Genomic DNA, 22,117 nt, shown 5'->3' with positions numbered 1-22,117 from the left:
TACTACTGAGAAAGCTGTACTACCATCTGTGGTGTGTCAACAGAGGAAGGTGCCTTCAAACAACCTCCTCCTTCCTGGAGCAGAAGAGAAAGAGACTCAGGGCCAATGCCTCAGCCTCACCTCTTACCTGCCACCCTTGCATATCTGTGCAGGTACCACCTCCCTGAGCACCAGCTTTGGCCCTGTTACATCCCCGCAGGCAGGGCTCTTGCCATGCCAGTCTGGGTGCATTCTCTGGGTGGGCAGCAACCGTGCATCCCTCCTGCGGCCTGGCCTGCAAACCTCCCTGCCAGCTGCGCCACGCTTCTATGGCAAATGCAAATACAAACCGAGATCTGGCAGATAAAGGATGCCGGTTTTGAATTATCTTTTTTTTACAGCACAAAAATACTGCCACAGTAATCATACTAATGACGTGAAGGTCCTTCTAGGATAACGGGGAAACTAATTAATGACAAAATTAAAAATATAGGCCTTGATCTTACAGCTGTTACATTCTGTATGAATAGATTTGCTGAGTTCAGTGAAACTCCTGAAATGTGAGAAGAAAGCCCACGTGTAGCAATATATACCCTCAAGATCATACGGCCTGCAACAGTTTTTAGACAGTTCCACTGGCAAAATGGTATCACACATAAAGCAAGAAGCAAATACACACAAAGGCCGTTATTGTAGAACTACAAATGCATTTAAATGAATCATTAGGGTGGTGGCCTGAGGTTAAAGAACATTTTCAGTTTGCATTTTAATTTATTTTAATTAAATTATGATTTAAGTCAGTTTTAATCACTACTTGTATATAATTCCTTTGGGGTAAATTTTAAGACGGGTTAGTAAAGAGTTATCTGCAGTGATTATTTAATGGAGTTATGAGACGACATTTCTCTGTGCTGCTTCAACAATTTACCTCACTGCAGACGCAGACCTGAATGCGCTGCTGTCAATGCACCCAGCCTAAAGAAGTTGTCAGGCGTAATAAATAACAGGTTTTCATTTTCATGCAGCATTTTGTCAAGAACTGTTGAGGAGTGTGGGAAAAGAATGAGAAAACTATAGCTCCTGGGCATTATCTCAGAGGTCAACAACAATTATATTGTATCTCACCTATTTAATATCCTGAGAAATATAGGAACCTAATCTAAAGCCCACTGAAGTCGCAAGGTGTGTTCCATTTGCCTCACTCTATGGATCACAAGGCAAGTAACTTGGCTTCATTATACCTTTCCTGGCTAGGGAAGAACCAGGGGACAACAGCTACAGCATCAGATTAGGTGTTTGGAAGACACAAGCACTCAGATTTGTCCCAACCCACTTCATACATAACATTGCTGGGAACGTTGTGCTAGGCTGGTTATTCACTGGGTGTAATTCTTCTGTCTGACATACAACGTGAGTCAGATTTTGCATTACAGGTGTTTGGCAAGAGACAGCCATAATTTCATTGCAGAAGATGCTGACCATCTAAATTTCTGACAATCTGCAACTGTGAGCATTCAAAACAAATGAAAGCAGACACCTTCTGGAAGCTTGAGCTGTCCAACATAACCAGAATATGGACATCATGCCCTAGATGTCATATGCAGCCCATACAGAGGACAAAGATACAGTTGGCATCTTGATGCAAAAAATACACACACTGTGCTGCACGTGAAGGTGCACAATATGATCACAAATTTTATCATTACTATAACTACTTACTATTCATTCATACTGTCATGGTGTGCCTAAGAGCCTGGTAGCTAGATACCGTTAAGGACTGTGGCACAGCTTCTTTTCCAAGCCACAGTCAAAATAAAGCATGAGACATACTTCAAAGTTTTTGCATGCAGGTCATGAAATCATATGATGTGGCAATGCAACAAAGGGAGGAAACGGACAGAGAAGCCACACAGGAGATCACACTTGTTAAAAACAACACGTGAACCAAAACATGCGCTATTTTGCATAAATATTTCAGAATTAAGGGGCTAGCCCTGACTTCTGCACTGGACCTGAACAATCATGATGTTATTCGCATCATGGTTAGAAATGAGAAATGAATTCCTTGACAGATGAGTCCCCTGCAGGTACGCTGGTTTGTCACTGTGTATAATTCTCCTCTGACAACATTGCATTAGTCACTTTAGTAAGTTAGTATTTTGCACCTTAGCTCATCTCAGGAGAAAGAAAATCTACTCTGAAACATTTAGCATGAAAACAGGAATTACAACTATTTGCCTGGTGTGGTTTACACACACGTACATTCGGCTGCTAAAAGAAACCCGAACGGGTAAATGGTCAACACAATAGGACTGCATGTCACCTGCGGAGGCCAAAATGAGCTGCATTTCAAAGTTGTCTTGTGTTGCCACTACACGGCAATTTAATGAAACAGTAGAAGCGATTTCAGCAATGAAAAGAATCCTCTAAGAAGGGTTTGCTCAGTGAGCAAATACAAATAGAAATACAGAAAACGTCCTGTTTTTCCCCTAGCTTGGTGGAAGGTGATCACCTGATATTGTGAGAGCTGTAATCAGTCAAGACAGATGGTGGACTTCAAAACAGAAGTGAAAAAAGAAGCTATCAACTGATGCGGATAGGGGTTAATAGCATCACTTTAAATATAACCAATCTGCATTAAGGTGAAACATTTCACAGACACGTTTGATACACATGCTTCCCAGGGAATTTCTTCTGTAGTTCTTTATCTTAATTTAAAGTTTTATTTAAGGATTTGGTTTGGTGGCCAGAAGAATACAGTAACTTCTAAGCTACCTTATTAAGTAGCAGCACTTTTAAGGCTGAATAAGAGTGCGTGGTTTTGAAGTATAATTATGTGTCGGGATGTTCATTTTTAGTAGGTTATGAGTGGAGCAGAAATTTACTGAAGAATATTACTGCCCTGTGGGATGCAAAGAGGAAATGCAGCTACTATTTATCAAATGATAAAAGAATTGCTTGCTATAAACCTAGGAACACTTTAAAACTAATCAGAAGTTGAGTCTAGTTAATATTAATCCACACCTTAAAGAGAAACACAATCAGGCTGCATACTATTAGAAGGCCCTTAGAAAAGATGCTTTGAACGCCACTGTGTAACAGCAACACACAGCAGCTGTTGTATGCACCTCTCCCCACCCCCATTAAGCCCACTTGGAGGAAAGCAGCACAAGCCTGTTGGCTTTTGTGGGTACATATGCTATATCCCTCTCTATGAAGCTAAGGAGCGAGCAGCAAAGCTGCAAAATTCCTGGTATACAAAGGAGAACCAGAAAGGGGAAGCCTTGTGTTAATCTCACAATTAAAGGACTAAGCTGTAAAATGAGGGGAATTTCCCTAGTCCCAAAGGTATGCAATTTTTACCATTGGACAAAATCTTTTTGGGCGAAGGCGTGAGGAGCCAGAGCGTCTCCTTGATGAGCATCCCTCCTAATCACCACGACCTGCTGAACCAAAGAGTGGTCAATACAAGACGTGACTCCATTTCGCCTCGTTTCTAATGTGTACTCTGATCACTAGACTGACATGTCTCATCAGCAGAGCATCCACTGAGTGAGGCAGGAGCCTGCTGGTGAGCCTCAGACTCCTGCCACTGCTAGGCGACATTTCAGACATTCGATGTTGCCCTTAAGAGCCAAGGGGTCAATAGTGTGATGTCCCCATCAAACAAAGGAACCAACTCTACCAACTATCTTAAAGATGATTTGTGTTCATTTTGACATTCCTGGCTTGGCTTATCCATCAATCTGTTCTCCTTTCCACCACATGAACAGAAAACAGACAAAGTTCATCCCGGACAAACAGTTCCACCAGACCAGCTCCTCGCACCATACACTGAGCCTCTGCTAAGGTGATTGCCTGAGACTGACAACCTATCAATCTATCAGGAAGAATCTGGTCACTCATTTTGGGAGAAGCTTATGAGAAAAGCTGGAGCAAGACAACTTGCAGAGCTTCAGTCCTGTCTTCACATCCCTCAAGGGAGGGCAAGGAGGATCCTGACCTCAGGAGGCACAGAAACAGCTTCTGCTGCATGGATTGATTATCTTTCCCCTGGAGGAGGAGAAAGATCAGGCATTTGTCCTGCTGTTATTAGATGTATTAGTTGTCTTTGATACACTATTGATCAGCTGCAGACCATGGCGGGAATGGATAGGGCAGCTCTTGGGCAGGCTCCGTTTTATATCTGAGAAATCCCGTAAGGAAGGAAATGGCAAACAGTTTTGTTTCTCACAGTATCAGGAAAATCTATTGCACACACCTCACTGTTCAGCACGTACAGGAGGACATCTGGGGAGATGGCTAAGAGAAATAGGGAACATTTTACATTTTTGGTTTGTTAGACTTTTGTAAAAGTCGTCTGCCTTTGCTTGGTGACAATCAGTAGAATAAGAACAGGTGACCTGTGGCATTTGTGCTAACTCCTGGCTGCTATGCTGTGACAAGTACTGACATTTTGTCTATGTACTTACTTTAGGATTGCGTTATGAAGCTACTGAAGTAAGACACGCTAAGTTTTGTTTAGTACTGAACATATTTTTCTCACCTGAGACTTTACCGTCACTCAATCACTGAGTGCACCTGACTGAGGGGAAAGGCAAAATTATCACTGGCTGATTTTACTCTCCAAGGACTCCAGGCAGGGTGGGGTAATACGAATAATAATAAAAAAAATTACACTGCATGTTTGAACAAGTCAGGCTTGAAATACTGCAGGGAACCTGGGAGCAAAGAACGATTCTCCATGTATCCAGCCTATCCTTTTCCCCAGCCAATAACCTGTGCTACAATGAAAAACTACTGAATACAACCACTGACAGCAGAATCTGCTATGCAGTTCACACTTGCTTTTCTCTATCAACAGTCTGAAGGCAGAGAACAATACATCTAATAGTATAACAGACACCATTAATACTTTAGATGTTCAATATAAAATTGCTTTCATTAGCATGTCAAGTGTTTATTTTAGCTTACTGCAAAACAAGCTCCTTACATACAGCCACTTATTTGACTTTCCTTGATTGCAGAGATGGTAATAATGAAGGAGGCTACTTTCCCTGATCTTCTGTGGAGATTTTTACATGCACTGAAAAGATATTGCTCCATTACCTCTAGCCAATGAACCAGCTTGGTGTGCTGGAGAAAAATATTACAGCAGAAATATTACTGAACTCAGTGGAACAGCTTTTACAGACTGCTACAAGGGCATGCATGAGGCTGTTAAAATAGCAAGTTGTGTTCCCATCTTCAGTCTAAAAGGACACTGACAACTAAAGCAGAGGAAAAAATATCTGGTTCTTCCTGTGCTTCAGTGTATATTTATTAAGTATTTTATATCTGGTCATGTTACCAAGGTGAAAATAATATCTTATGTAAACTGTAAGTATCTTTGGACTTGCTTTTATTGCTAAAAGCTGTTGGTTGGCTTTTGTTTTTTTTTTGTTGTCTCTTTTTTTGGTTTGGTTTTTTTTTGTTTTGTTTGTTTGTTTTAAACTTGGGGTACCTAAAGCATGTGAACTATCCCAAAGTTAAAACACACTGAACACAAAGCACTTCAGTTTTACTGCGAGGAAAATTCAACACAGTTGACCTCAGGCAGAGTTTGGCTTTATTGTGTTTTATTTGAGACTATTTATATGCAATAGCTACTCAGAAAAAAGGAGGGGTGGGGTGGCGGGGAGGGGAGGGGGGGGAGAAAAAGGCAGTTCTTTGGAAGTGAAGACAAACTCCTACCTAAATAAAACTACTCAGACATGTAGTTCTGGTTCACGTCACGTATTCGCAACTTTCATAATCTTCAAGGCTCCCCATTAAAAGTTCTTTTAATTAGTCAAAACCAACAGCTAATAATTAGAACAGTAGAAACTAAATCCTATTCTCAGACAAATGTGTGCAAATCCCATTTACTTAAATGGAAATGGCTCACAGGTGTGTTACATTAGGCTCTAGCCACTCGGCAACTTTATAGGAATTCAGTGTCTGGAGCCTAACTGCTTGACTCCTCTTCAAAACAGAGGCACAGGTAATGCCACAGAAATCTGATCCAGGTTTCTCCCCCAGCCCCCCTCAGCAAACACTTTAATTAACTTTTTTTTTCCCCTCCCATCGCTGCAACCCTCAAGTCTAAATTTAGACTTTCAATCCTCACCATTACAGGCCAGGTTCCTGCCTAAGGAGAAGAGGACTCCGTCAGCAGCTAGATTAAATACTGCAGCAGTGATTATATGTTACAGGCCTCAATTCTGCATCAGCAAAATCTACTGTACAGCATCAAATTCAAGGAGATCAGGCATTTTACAGCTCGAGGGTAATGCAGTCATTTTGTTGCCGTACTATTTACTTCACCCTTCCAGTGCATTTGTGCTCCACAAAGTGAACTGGAGGTCACCAGGAAACACTGACAGGCACAGTAAACTAGGAAACTATATCTGGTAAGCCACAGGAACAGTTAACAGGATGATATCAGTTATTTTTTCAATGGAAGGAAAACCTTACGGTTTTCCAACACTTTTCCTCCCCCCCCCCCCCCCTTTATTTTTTAAAGACACTGATATAATAAAAGCTTTTAGCCACACTCCATATAAAAATATATCATAAAAACTATTATTGTTTCGCCTATTTAGGAATATGGAAAATGACACCATGATCTGACATGATGTTTAGCCTGCACATAAATTGACATGCAGTTTGTCATCACTGAATTCTCTAATCCAAACATAAAAGTGGTATTTTAATTTCAGCTGGGTTAATTTCAGCAGCATGAAAGGAAAGATAACCAGTCAGGATGAGATTTCATGGGTCCCCCCTCACCTCCCAGGCGATGACAGCTATTGCTTTAAGTACTTGCCATTAACAACCAGTCACAATGTTAGTGACAAGATGTTACTAGCAGTTACTTAAAGTGATAGATGTTAACGTATTTCTGCTCCTTATGACTCACACTATACCCCAGTCAGAACGTTTTATGAGCTGAATGCACAGCACTAGGTCAAAACGATGAAGATGGTGGAGCCACTGGTTGAGGTGCAGAAGAGACCTGTCACTTGAGGAACGTTAGGTCAAAGAGAATCCATGATAAGGAACCGTCATGGATTAAAGATTAAGGTTCATCCTTTTTCACTGTTTCACATAAAGAGATTTCTCCAGCATTGGGGTATTTTGCTCTTCCACATAAACGAGAGCAACGTGAAACTCTGAAAAATAAGTCTTTGATGTTAACATCTTTTAACAACTTTCCCAATGACATACCGACGAAGAAATTATACTTCGATCCAATTTTAGAACAATGTAGACCACATTTACCTCCATATACATGGACAAGCTGCCCTGTGAAAGCTCAAGTGCAGGAAAGCACCCTCACAGGAGCAAAACCATAGGCATAACGTTAAGCTGCTGTAACTTCTGACCACAGTCAGATGTAATACACTGCATAAGGTCTAGAGCCATAAACACCATAACTGGAATGGAAAAGGTTACAGCAAGAATTTCTTGTAGAAAAGGAAAGCAAGAATTATATTGCTCTGTGATTTGCCGCAGGTAGCTGATTTACCTGACCAACTTAACCAACCAGAGTGTGATCCAAGCCCTGCGTTACACTTCGTATTATTAATTACATAAAGTCAGCACAGATTCGAGATAAACTAGCAACAATTTATCATTATGTATCAGCAATAATCAGTAGCCCATCACATAAAGATAGCATTTGTAATCCTGAATCTATCTTGAGATGAAAAACACTTCAGAAGAATTACAATTTCATCATCTAGACCAAAAGGAACTTTCCAAGTTCAACATGTTTTCCATGTTCAACAACATTCTGAAATGAAAGTTTTCCAATTCTTTCCCAAGAATTCAGTATAAGCCTTTCCCCCCCACAATGCAAAATTGATTGATACCTCTGAAAATGTGTCAGACCACCTACCTTCAGCATCATCTTGCAGGTCTTCAGGCTGCTCTGCTTTGCTCTTTGTGGGTGATGGAGGCTGGCCTTTTTGTTCCAATCCTTCTTTAAATATACAAAGAAAAAATATTACACACATTATTTTGAAATGGTTTTATTGTATCAAACATTACTATCCATGATACCACAAGTGTGAGTACATTTTATCTCAGCACTCCATTCAGTACCCAATGCCTATCTTTCTATTATTACAATTAATTACTGCGTCATCTGTTATAAAAGTCACTTTCACATGACAGCAGTGAAGAAAGCTTATACCAAAATAACGTACTTCTTCACAAGCTCTGAATCTCTTCAGAAATAAAAAAAATAATGATGTTTTAATTTCTATTTTTTAACATAATAAATATTATACTGCATTATAGAACTGTGGAGAAATAATTTGAATGAAATTATTTTCCCCTCTCAGATCAATTCTCCATTCAATGTCATAACACAGTAAGAAATGAATATTGACTAAAATTAGCAATGAAATAAAAGGTAGGGGAGCAAGTTTGATAGTGAAGTAAAGTTAAGGAAATGAAAGCTTCACCAGATAGAAACGTTCTGATTGAAAAGCTTCCTTCCAACCTTTTAGCCAGAAAGCAACAGGCAGATAAAGGAAAAGGAAAACCTCCTAAGTAAAAACAGAACTGAAGCCAGTTAAGTTTAAAGATCTCCCCTATTTGCAGGGACTGAAGTTCACAGTATTTAATATCGGTTGGTTAAACTTTAAAAATGATGAACCCTTTCTACAGCATTTTCAAAATATCCTGTCAATATAAAGGATGAAATTACTCTTTGTTTGTTATGATAGACTGCAAGGCACAAACTGGTAGCACAGAAAGCCTGTTAGTACAAAAGGGAGGCCAAGCTGGAAATTAATCATAAAGGGTATTTGTAAATTAAGACATTTAATGAAAGCAGGTTCGCTAATTAAAACATTCTTCAAACATTGTTGCTTAACCACGAAAGCAGAGAATGGCAGACAATTAAAACTCAATTCATTGCACCTACTGAATCCATTCAACCGCAATGGGAAAATGACTTTCTGTCATTTGACTTTCTGTCAAACCTCCCGATTCCCTGTGGCTAGCTGAGGGCTTGGGTGAAGAAGCAGCCTAAAGAAAACATATTTGTGCATGCTGGAAAGAAACCTTGACCACTTGTAACCAGGAAATTTAAGAAGACATATGACCTTGCTTGATTTTACCCTAGTGCTGTACTGTGAGAAAATAAGAATCATGGTATTACCTCAAAATGATTAGCTAATTAGCAACTAGGAAAAAAGCTCTCTATATGTGTATTATAAATTGCTTAAGTGTTCCGAAAACTCCCGTCTCTTCTATTGTCATACATACCCCACACAATCATCTGCTCTGTATGTCCCTGGATTTTTAAACAGCTCCCAGCAATCAGATGGCCTCTTCTCATAAGGCACTCGGCTCTGCTAAGAGCTGTAGATACTACCCTTTTATCTTCTATCCTTCCACAACTACATATATCCACAACCAAAATGCTGAAAATTTTCAAACAGCAGTTATGAAAGAAGGGAGGGAGGATGAGGAAAGGGAACTTGCAGGGTCAAGGGGAATACTGTGTTCATTCAAGAGATAAAAAGGGAGTGAATTGCTGGCTTTGCATGGAGCCCAGGAAACTCAGAAACATTCTCTGCCTGTCCTCCTGGGAAACTGATTATTCTACTGTACTTACACACAAAAAAAAGAAGCGCCATGGATTGGTAAGCTGGCAAGAATTCACATGAGGCAAAAGCTCAGAATGTCAACAAAAATTCCAAAATGGAGATCTGTGTGTGAGTAATTAAATTCTCTCCCACTAGCTTAATTTTAAGGAATGAGCATTACCCCAAAAAGACAAACTTAATATTGGTCTTAAAAATTTCTTCTGGAATGGATTTTCTGTTTCATTATAGAATTCAATATAGTTCAGAGAATGAAGGGCCCTTAGAGCTCAGTAAATAAAGCTAGTTAGTGCAAAGCGGAACATGCTCTGAGGTCCGGCTTGGTGTCAGGACAGCACAACATAGGGCATCACGTGTCATGTCATCACATTTGCTCATATGAATTTGAAATTCAAATACAACAGTTGAAGGAAAACAAGAGTTATCAGGTGCTAAGATGAATATGTTTCTGGAGCGATGAGAATGTAGGAATAACCACAAGAAATACTGTGGGGAAAAGTAAAGGCTAAAACTGCCAAATACAGACACACTTTGTCCACCTTTTTAAGGGGTTACTCGGGAGCAACTGTGATAGAGTTCAAAAAGAACTTCAGTACAAAAGAGATCTCCTGAAAATAACCAGGCTTTTAAAGACTGATTCCTGCCAACACTCTCCTATTCTTTTAAAAAATAACCTGAATATTTTCAGTGGACCATATCGATGTATGGCTTCTTCGGTTCTAATGCCACTCTGAACTACCTGCTACATTCCCTTTTTTGGTTGACAATGATTCACATCAGGAGACTGAATCAATAGGACTGTTTCAATCAACACTCACCCTTCTAGTGATGAATTTTATCATCTAACCAATCTGCGAGGCTTCCTTCAGTCCCACAAGTCAAATGTCAATCAAGTTTAAGTGCAAATGCCCAAATGCCCAGCCAGGTCTTTCAGGAATATCTGAGTACATTAGATAATATAACCAACATCTTAATTGACAGCACAAAGACAGAGAGGGAGGAAGCTTACATTCAGAGAAATCAGAACTGTTACTATCTCAAAAGAAATTATCTTCTTGCACTTTATAAAGAATCTTAAAATGCTCACAAAAGGGTCTATAAGCAGTGTGCCAGGAGAACAAGATTTCAGTCACAATTTCACTCTTTTTTAGAAGATTTCCCTCATTCCAGAGACAGAAAAGGATTTATGCAGGCTTTAAAATGATGTCTTTTTATTATGGTCAAAATACAACTCTTAAGCCTTTCCGTGTGTCTGTATGTATGCGTGTCTTTCAGAACAGTTAGCCAAATATTACAGAAATTTTGCCTGCAAATTTCTCTTTAGAGACAGCACACCTAGATGGGTATCCGAACTAATTGTATTAAAAGCTTTTCTAATCATGATCATCTGTGCAAAAAGGTTTCTGAGCTCTAACATTGGGAGAAGTGCTGCTTCTTTATAGGCTAATTCAGAGGGTCAACAAGCCACTTAAACCTCAGTGTCTGTCTCCAAGTAAGCTATTTGCAAAATCCCTCACAACTTTGAAATCTCGCTGGTTACAAGTGATTGCTATTTTCATCTCAGAAAACAAGAGAAAGTCTCCCTCCAAAGAAAGTAACCCAAGTATAAGAGTGCACACAGTGGAACACACAAAGAAATTCTGTATTTATATAGCATTGATTACAATAGGGCTTCCCTTGCTAATGTGAACAAGATCCTTCACCCTGCCATTCTAGCTGGCTGTGGCTTCTGAACTAATGAGTAGGTGGTTAATTAGGACACTCAGGATAGAAACAGAATAACCAGCAGGGCATTTATTGCGAACAACTATTAGATGGGAAATGAGAGTAGTGTGGCAACGTTCATAGAGGTGAGGTCAAAAGGTTCTGCTACCTGGTGGAGAGTGAAGCTAAACAGGTTGAGGGAGTGAGGGAGAATATAGATTCACAACTAAAACTGTTTTCTGTGTTTCTTTTTCTTTCTTTCTTTCCTTTTTTTTTTTTTTTTTTTTTTATTTATTTAATGGTAAGAGAATTAACTTAGTGCATTATAATGAGATGTATAGGAATCTGGACTGTGCTTCTCATAATAGCACATGCTTCTGTAATTTCCACTTGCAATCACTCAAATTGTGCACACAATTATGGTAGTATTACGGCTTATTTTGCACGCTTCTGTGCACGGATACGTGAATCTATGGGTATAGAAGCAAAGTCCTTCACATGTTAAAATTTAGAATAATCTACCCTTAATGGAGCTTAAAACATTAAGCATCATGACTGCAGTGTTAAATCTCTGAAGTTAAAGGTAGACAAGAGTATTAGGTCATCTGATCCTTCTCTTCACTTCTGTAGGAAATCATTCACAAAGGAAAGCCGAGATGTAGAACGGCACAGGTCTGTACCCACTATTACTATATCTGCCCTTTTGACTCAAGCCATTCTAACAGCAAACTGTATGACATATGATAACATCAAAGCACTTTGAATTAAATGGTGCTGTTAGGTCAGCAGCTGCTACAAGATACAGCATCCAGAATAACAAACTGATGGGTTAAAACCCCATGAGTCAAACGCCATTAAAAATGTGGTCTTGAGTGTGTATATTTAGTAAGAGTAGGTTATTTTAAAATGTTTTTCTTTTTCTAATACATACAACATATGCAGTGACATTACACGATTAACTTGTTAAAATGATCATTCATGCTTGTTGATTTTATAGTATTAATGTAGATATTAATGGAGATTATCTGGCAGATGTAATTAAGATATTCCCTTATTTATTTTGAAGATAAGTCATAGAAAGAAAGGCCTTTCTGTGTGCGATGAGATATTTGCACTTCAGGGTGGTAGAAACACAAGACAGATTACTTTTGTAACGTGTTCACCACACAATAATACACACATTTGATCATCTGTTATTTCGTACTGCTGGCTAATTCTCTAGCTGTTCCCAAGGCCCAGTCTGGTGTGCACTGAAGTCAATGGACAGTCAAGTCCCACTGACTTGAGCTGACACTGGACTAGGATCTGGGTTTTTTCTCCCATTCTTGCTGCCAGGTTTAAAATAGGACAAAAAGTCCTACATATGAGTATAGTCTGCAACATGTGCTGTCCAGGAATCCAACATGTCTTTTTTCTTTTTTTTTTTTTTTCCCCCCTTAAATGCAGGAATTGAAGAAATAACCCCAAACCAGATTGGATATGGACAGCTCAAAAAAACAGGGTCATCGATATGGGTGCCAACTGCTGACTCCATCTGCTGGAGTCATGACCCATGAAGTCAAGTGGAATGAAGAATGATTATTCAATTAATATTTTGAAGTGGTTACTAGAAGTTGCTACTCTATTTTTCCCTTAGAACAGTAAAAAGCAGATCTCTTTCAAACTGACAAAAATCTGAGTATAAATATGGAAACTCCCCTTAATGCAGAAGTTATGTGTGTATTTATAGTTTCCTGTAAATTCATCCTGCAATCATTAAGACGACCATACACAAACAGGTCAAAAGGGAATAACTGTCATATATTTGCCCTACTACTGGAGCAGATGTACAAAACATACTTCTCTTTATCCATGTAGGTATTCATTGCTGACAGTCAACGCACTGATTCCCAAAATTTCTCCAAGCAATAAAGAAATGACCAAGTATGTACTGTAGAAGCTCACAGCATCCTACATGCAAACCTGTGAGGGAAGCTATGATCTCATCTATCTCATATGCACAATGAAACAGACAGGTAGGAAAAGACCTTCCTCAAATGACTTAATTCAGTGATAAATTCCCAGAGCAACTACGTAGCTTCACCTAAATTAATGAATCTATGAAAGATACAGGGCAAGAAAGAAGAGACCAGCTATTAAGTGGAAATATACTTCCTTTTAATTGTAGTTTAAAATGCTTTTAAAAAAGTAATTTGCATAATCTGCATAAAAGCAAGAAGACAAAATGCAAAATAATTGGGCTTATAAAAGTATACATGCCATGATAACTGTAAAAATTGAAATTGTTAATGTTAGATGAATTCTGCAAATTCAGCTGGAGGATAATCTTTGGCAAATGTTTGTTGTATAATAACAGTCTTTATTTTTCTACTTTTATGTATGTATAACTGTATCAATCACACTAATTATATTAAAATTCCTAAAAGTTCCTATCCAGTAATCTTGACACCAAAATGTAATTATAATTATATGTAATGAAATCAACAAGCCAGAACAGCCATAAAAGAATGTGCTAATCCATCAGTGTAACATGTATCTATCTGTGTATATCCATGTTTTCACATCTATGCATATACACCATTCTTCAACTATTTCTAATTTCTAAGCTAATTAACTAGTTGCATAAATCATCATAAGCCATTTGTCTTTAGGACAATCTTGCCAATTTAAGCAGCCAACATACTGCTTCAAAAGGATTTACCTCTGTTCAGTGGCTGGTATAGCTCTGCATTTCTCTATGGGGCTCTCCTTTCTGATCCTGCATTTTTTTCATGAAGAGATCTGGAGCTTCCGGCACAGTCACTGGGCTATGATGGGATCAGGGTCACAGAGCACATGCCTGGTGCACTGTCACGGATGGGTACTAGCTGCTTCAGGAGAGGCAGAGAAGAAGAGCAGGGGGAGCTAGCTGCATATTCACTGCATAGAAGTCTCTCGTGGAACAGATGTCCACCGGGAACCTCCAGGTGAAGGTCAGCATGGTGGAAGCCTGTTACAAAAAGCCTGATCAAGGCAATTAAGTCGATGAAGCGCTCTATAGAAAACTAGCAGGAGTCTTCTGACTGGAAGCTTCTGTCCTCGTGGGAGATACCTAATCCTCTGTCCTCTCTTGTTCCTTGGGCCTTTCTTTGCTTTATACCTATCCATCATTTCCATTTCAAGTCTAGCCACAACCACTAACACTTGTTTTAAACAGCAAACTAGGAGGAACAGGAAAAAACTCCTCTGAAATATTTTCCAATCGAGTTCAATGTATTTAAGGGGTCGCAGGAGAGTTTTGCTATCATTTTCATTGCAAACAAATCATGGCCACTAATCAGAATTGCAAATGACTCAAGAATTGCTGTATTCACACCTTTTTACAAAGAGCCTGCAGAATTTTAATTATTTCCCATTCATGTTCAAATTACTTATTAATAAAAGGCAACCGAGTATCACCCAGAGGCTCATATCAGATGATGACATTAAATGGGTAGTCTCAGCCATTCTTACTGTGCACTACCTGTGATCAGGGATGGTTTACCCTATGTTATGTTGAAAACCAGAGATGGCTATTGTAACATTGGCAATAACTAATTGGCACTGCTTTTCACAACCAAGGCAATTACTTTCAAGAATTCGTTCAGTTTGGTTCATGCTTTGGAGAAGTGATATATTTTAGAATAAAATATTATTTATTCACCTGTCTCTTCACTCAGCTCAGTCCCCTCTTCATTAGCATCATCTGTCAACAAAAATTGAAAGAAAATGATTAAGAATACCAGGAAAAATCTAAAATGAATTATTCCACATTTCAAATTGGCTTCGCAAATTTAAAGTTTTGCAGTGAGATCTGGAGGAGGATGGGACAAGAAAGTTTTGGTACTAGACTGTTACTACCAGATACAGGGGATAAAGACAGGGAATAAAATTCTGTGTAATCTACAGTATTCTGCAAATCATCACTTTTATGAAATGAAATTGCATTCTCTTCTCTAGCAGAGTTTTTGGTTTACTTGCCAAGTTCCAGTTTACTTTGTCTCCCAGGAACAACTGGCTATGTTAAGAGGAGAACCAGTTATCCAGAAATCATACCACATAAAGAAGTTACTATAAATTTGCCAGACAGGACCTTGGTTTAAGCCCAGACTTGGGCTAACCAAGAATTGAACACTTGTAATTACACTTGTAATTATTAAGATGATATATAAAGAAAGCAGGTTCCTTTTGTAAAAAGTTGCAGTTCAGAAACAAAGGAATTTATTACCAGAAGTTGTTTTGATGAGGGGAAAAAAAAAATATTAGTCTTAGTGTCGTGGTTTAACCCCAGCCAGCAATCAAGCCTCACGCAGCAGCTCGCTCACCCCTCACCCAGAGGGGTGGGGAGGAGAATCAGAAAGGAATGTAAAACTCAGGGGCTGAGATAAGAACAATTTAATAGGTAAAGCAAAAGCCACACATGCAAGCAAAGCAAAGCAAAGCAAGAATTCATTCACTACTTTCCATCGGCAGGCAGGTGTTTGGCCATCCCCAGGACAGCAGGGCTCCATCACGCTTAACAGTTACTCAGGAAGACAAATGCCATAATGCCAAATGTCCCCCCTTCCTTCTTCTTCCCCCAGTTTATATACTCAGCATGACGTCCCATGGTATGGAATATCCCTTTGGCTAGTTCAGATCAGCTGTCCTGGCCGTGTCCCCTCCCAATTTCCCGTGCCCCTCCAGCTCTCTCGCTGGCAGGGCCCAAGAAACCAAAAAGTCCTTGACTTCATGTAAACATCACCCAGAAAAAACTAAAACCATCAGTGTGCTATCAACATTGTTCTCACTTCAAATCCAAAACACAGCACTGCACCAGCTACTAAGAAGAAAATTAACTCTATTCCAGCTGAAACCAGGACACTTAGTTAACATCAAGGTAATCCAATGTTCCAGAGCCTTAATCATCTAATGAAGAGCTCATTGACCCCAGAAGTTTGTGTCAGCTATGCTGCTCCCAATTCACATAGACTCCATTCATACCCTTTTAAATGGGTTTGGGCACCTGCAGATTTTCTAGCAAGCCTACAATTTCTGCCTAAAGCTTAACATCTTTCAAACTAGCATATGTGTCTATTATGACCACCATTTGACCCTAAAGGAGTTTTTGTGCTGTCATGATCAATGGCAACGGACACTAACAGTAGTATTTAGGCCCTAATTTACAAGGTCAGATCTTTACACTATAAACTCTCCTGAGATCCAAGTTCTGTGACACATGCTATGAGGATTCAGCTCTGCTTTAATCAAGATTTGGAGCCTGAAACTTCATTTTCAGCAGTATTAGAACAAAACAATTGGTTAATAATAAAGGCCTCCACTGGGAATTTTTTTCTGTAATGCTGTAAGCATTAATATCATGAACGTGAGAGTTTCCTTGTGTGCTTTGAATCTACAGCAGATGGATCTGTATCCATCTTTCTTCCCCTTCCATCTCAGTCAGACATGCTCTGGAGGGCAGGACTTTCAGAAGTGACTGAACAACAGCAGGTTACGTTTCTCTTGAGTATGCTTTAGCCCTGCCCGAAGGATCAGGACTGAAAAAAAGTCACCGCACCTTTTACTTCCTTTCTCTTTATTCTGCAAACAATTGTTTTGTGGATCAAAAAGGCACATGGACCCCAACCATACAAATATAAATTTGTACACAAAAAACTTTGAGGAGCTTTGACAAGTAATTTTTGAGGTAAGAAAATGAAAAATCCTGTTAAAGCCGATGGGAAATCTGCCACTGACTTTAACAGAGCCAGGATTTTCAACTTGGATACCTGACATTTTTCAACAGACCACTCAGAAAACATTTGGTTTAACATAGAAATTATTAATTATTCAGTTTCCAATAACATGTTCTTTCCATGGAAGCGTTTATAATGGAAGCAGCATGATAAAATTTCAAATTAATCTAAGACTTGACACTAAATCAGCAGAATATAATATCTTAACATACATATATCACCTGGTCTTCTGCGGAAGTTCTTAATTATAGTTCTGTAAGTGACTTCAAATACAAAATTCCCAAAGCAACAGAATAGCTTCTAAGCTGGTGATAATGGCCACAGACAAGAAATCTGATGTTATTAAAAAGTAGTAAAGTCATTATGCAATATAATTATGAAGAGGCAAAGACTGCTTTTGTGAACTAATTGTGAATTAACGGCTGTTTTTTCTCGGAAAAGGAACCTAAGTCTTGCTGAAAGGCAGTAAAGTCCTTACGTAATTTCTGAAAATGGGAGTTGGGCTCCCAACCACTTGGTGACATGATCTCTAGGTCATTGCAGTGCCTTTGAGAATTCTACCCCAATCTAGATCTGAATCTGAGTTTCACTTTGGCACACAGCACTCCCTAGTCACTACATGTGCCTATAATTCTTACTCTCACACTATTAATGCATCTGGTAGAAATGCTTCCCTGTCAAATATAAAGCTGTCTCTCTCACTAAGCTTGGTGTGGCTGGCTGAAGTGCTAAACATCATGTTTAGCTGACAGAACTCTATGCCAAACTCAAATATTCAAGATTAAAAATAGTGGTTTAGAAATCTATATTGAAAATTCATTCACTTTCCCTCCAAAAGAATGATATTACAGGTGGTTTCTTGGATACTGGTTCTAAAGAAGTAAAAGCAAGTAAAAATACTTTTAACTGATGTTCTACATGCCTAATACAAAGCAAAACCAATACCAAGATTGCTATAAATTAGGTTTGTAATACCTAGGTTTTGGTGGGGGTTTTTTTTGTGTTTTTTTTTTTTTTTTTTTTTTTTTTGTTCCCTATACATTTTTTTAATCCATCTAGAGGAAGCCTTCTAGAGGTAGGTTTGCTTTGGTTTGAAATACGCACCACAGTCAATCCCAAATTAAAATTGAGTAAAACCACAGAAGAACCCAAGAGTCAGTTTTAGACACTAGTAAACATTTCCTTAAAGACATGTTGTCAATATTTCTTTCCCAAACTCCCCATTTGAAAGACCAGAGGCGAGGTTCTTTGTAACTCTCATCCTTTCTCAAGAGCTGTTGAAAAATAACTGAGTAGGAAAACATGCTACAGCGTGTGCATATGTGTGCCCACTCTGGGTTACATTTTTGGCCAGAGAAGAACAACAGCAACCTTTCACATGGCCTCTCCACTAAAACCCTGGATTTTGGGAAGCTCTACCAAGATGACCTCGCTGGAAAAGGAATGACAGACCTTGCGGTCTGGAGTGAGAGGAAACTGACAGTGGCACCCTGCAAGGGTCAGTCTACTCCCAGGAAAACTCACATCAGTATTTAGAAGGTTTAGGATACGAGGAAGCCTTCTAATCCAAAATATGTCATATGGCTGAGCGCACAAAATTTTCCAGCTTGTAAGCTGGTCTACAGTATATAAAATCAAGGTATTAGATGTATGGGAAAACAGTTTCCAGTCAAGTATAAAATAATTTACAGTTGAAAGTCAACCTATGATTGAAACCTGCCCTCTAACTTTCATGCTATCTGAGGTAACTATACCTCCAAAGATCACAGCGCTTTGCACTTGGGAGTAAGCTGCTCAGAGCATACACATTTGTACAAGTCACAGGCTCCCTGGTGGAGTCATGTACCAAGTGATGCCTGTTGCTCTTTCATTCCCCTCTCCCTTATTACCTGCTGAGCTCTGTGAAACAGAATAATCGCACCATACCTGCTCTTACTGACACTGGAGAAGAGGACGCCTTCTTCTGTTGTATACTTTTTTTTCCCCCCCCCCTCCCCCCCTCTTTTGCCTTGCTGGTCAGGTTCTTTCTCTGTCTCGGTACTCATTGCATACAAGCAAACACAAGCCAGATGGCTAAAACCATCAATCTGTGTTAAGATTTATGTTAGGAACACAGAGGTGAAAGGCTCTAAATACCGCTGCTAATCCCCAAAGCCATTAAACCGCCTCCTCCTTGTTGCTCACGCTTCTATTTGCATTCTTCTTCATGTTAGCACGCAGAGAGTCAACGCTGTACAAACACCTTTTATTTTTAACTGTGCGTGCATTGAAGAGCTCTTACATGAGAGCCAGCTCCACACTGCAGGAGGCTGCTGTTTCATCTGCATTCAGGGCCTGCACCCCAGGCTGCCGGCACTCCCCCAACAGCACTGCAGGCTGCTACCTCCTCCCTGCCGCCTTCTAACCTCTTCAGCTGCCTTGTCTTGCCCTTCAGGATTTGGTCCTTTTCTCAGCACTTTCTGCTGTTTCCCACTTTCCAGACGTTTGCCTATTTCCAGCCAACCCACGTGTCTCAGCCTGCTCCTTCTTGCAAGTGCAGCTCCACGTACAGAACACAACCTGGGGAGGTGCTGGGAGGGCACCGTGGACCCGACCAAGCCCCCTCCGCAGCCTGCATGTGCAGGCACTGGCAGGCAGAGCAACAATACGGGCAGAGCTGTACAGCAACTTGAAGTGACAAATTAGTGATCATGCTGTTGATGCCTCAAAAAAAGCCAAAACCAAAAGACAGAAAACCTTCCAGCACTGAGAGTTGCAGCTATCCTGTTAAGCTTATTTGCTATACAAAAATAGGTGTCCAGCTGAAAAAGTTCCTGCCGTCCAGCATTTGCCTAGCAGGTATTCTGTGACCTGCCTGTACAGCTTCCACTAGAATAACAGGGGGGAGTGGGAGAGCAGTCTCGCAACACTGAGGAAAATGGATCCCAGTTTGGGGCAGCCTCTGCTTGCTCAAAGGAAAAGCTTCCTGTGTCCAATCTTGGAGCGGGCAGCAGTGTGGGCCAGGGTACCCCCCTGATGCGAGCTGTCTAAACTGTGATAATACCAGGTTTCCAGCAGCTGAAAAGACCAAGCGGGTTCTCACTCTCCGTATTTCCCTCTACCACACTTGTCTTTAAAAAACTTTGTTCCAGAGCTCCAACCACCTGTCTACACGATCATCTTAATATCCTTTGGGAGCTTTATAATCATGTGTCTCATGTCTATTTTCAATCTTTAGTGATTGAAAAATCACTTCTTTTTGATTGCTTACAACCACTGCTGCTACCTAACAGGAGCTTCACAATAGCGTACAGGCTCTATGTCCACCTCAACTTAAAAGAGTCAATGTTTCTGCAGCGCAGTAAACCACACGAGAACACCCTAGGGTTTGGTGATGCCCAAACGTACATATAAGGCTTGCAATACCCTAGGGGTTCATAAGCTTTTTTGGTTGTTTTGATCCCTCCAATTCAATTTTCTACTGGGACAATACAACAGACTGACCAATAGCACAGAAAAAGGGAATGTTTTCTTTGAGAAAAACCAGATTTAGAAATCTCTGCCAGATGAGATCAACCCAGGCCCGACTCTTCATACATCTTATAAAAAATTATACTCTCCATAAAGCTTTCCCTCATCCTCAGTGCTCCTAAGAAGAAGAAAAAAAAGAAAAAGATAAAACAAGAGGATCCTTAACAAAAAAAGCATGTTGTTCTACTTTGGAAGAAAAAGTAGGATGTCTTTTAGTTCTGAACATTTGTATCCTTTAATCGTGCAAGCCTGCATACAGAGCAACAGATACTATATAAACCTCCACCTGATACTAAGCGAGTGTAATCAAAATTCTTAGTCTGATTATACAGAAACTTCCACCAATAGACTCTGTACATCCTGGCCTTACTGCAGCACCAGTGCAGTTTTTCTTCCTGTGTTGCTTAGTTACACCAGTCCCACAACACCGGAGTCTCACTGAATGTAAAATGTGTTTGTAGCTTTTGAAGCCATATCAAATAGAAATCCTTAGTACCAACCTCTTAAGAAGTTAGGCATTGGTGAGTTTTTTTTTTTTGTCATCACATAGATGGTTTCTTTTATGTACCGTATCACTTGATCTGCTGTAAAATACACACATATCCATATGAGCCTCAGCTGCATATAAAGGCTATGCAGTAGCTGCTGTTCCCACTGTGAGTGAATTGGACAACATTGTTCCTGTGCAGGAAATGGTGCTCGCAGCCAGGATCAGATCTGGATTTGTATTTCCCTGATGCTTCTATCTCACACAAAAGGAATGAGGCACTCCTTGGGAAAATATACATCAGCTTTTAAAAAAGAACTTATTGCAAAATTTCCTTATTTCCTCCCTGCCTTAAAATACTGAAAACAACTGAGTTTTGTTTACACAAGTGCTAAAGTGGATTTCTCACCCACACGTATGCTAATGTAGTAGTCACACAGAAAAATGGTATGTTTTGCATGTGGTGACACATTTCTAAATACAAGCTTCTACCCAAATCTCATCAGTAACCTAAGGTAGAGGCAATCAAATGAGACAACCCCAAATTTAACTGTGTCCTTTGCAATTAGAAGCACTTGAGCACATGAAGTGACTCAGTGTCAGTGACCAGAGAGGACAGGATATTTTTGAGCATGACATAACATACATTTGTAATGCTTTACATGGGATGCCACGATATGCAACACAGCAGGAAGAAAAGATCCCCGATCAAAGATGTATTCCCATAAGATATTATACAGAAAAAGCTTCTGCTTGTTCACCTTCTGGTGCCAGGCGTCCGTGTGTGAAGGACTGAGTACAGAACAAAACAGCAATACATTTCCCTCCTACTACCAGTCTCTCCCTGAGCCTAAGGTTACATATAGACCATCATGATTAATAGCCACTGTTGGACCAGTCCTCTGCTGGTTGAGCTAATCCTCCTTTTAACTGTATTTAAGACCTACAGACTCTGCAGCACCTCATAGCAAGCATTCTTAGACCCTAGATAAGTGCTGGGTGAAAAACTACTTCCTTTTGCTTGTTTTCATCCTGACTCATCA

The 22,117-nt window shown here is 39.8% G+C and overlaps 1 protein-coding gene across 2 annotated transcripts in view; it reads right to left on the bottom strand.

Moving 5' to 3' along the window:
* MACROD2 (mono-ADP ribosylhydrolase 2) overlaps positions 1-22,117 on the bottom strand; it is an 893,250-nt gene that overhangs the window by 60,493 nt on the left and 810,640 nt on the right. Inside the window, exons 10-11 of one of the 2 annotated variants that reach the window (XM_040612354.1) lie at positions 15,007-15,048; positions 7,901-7,984 (exon numbers count right to left, since the gene is read on the bottom strand). In XM_040612354.1, coding sequence (XP_040468288.1) covers positions 7,901-7,984; positions 15,007-15,048 — 126 coding nt within the window. The remainder of the gene's footprint in view (positions 1-7,900; positions 7,985-15,006; positions 15,049-22,117) is intronic. The other variant, XM_040612355.1, reaches the window with a different exon arrangement.

The sequence above is a fragment of the Falco naumanni genome, chromosome 12 (assembly GCF_017639655.2).
Source record: "Falco naumanni isolate bFalNau1 chromosome 12, bFalNau1.pat, whole genome shotgun sequence".
NCBI classification, from domain to species: Eukaryota; Metazoa; Chordata; class Aves; order Falconiformes; family Falconidae; genus Falco; species Falco naumanni.
Note: the sequence above shows the minus strand (reverse complement) of the source record. Positions and strands in the feature narration are given on the sequence as shown.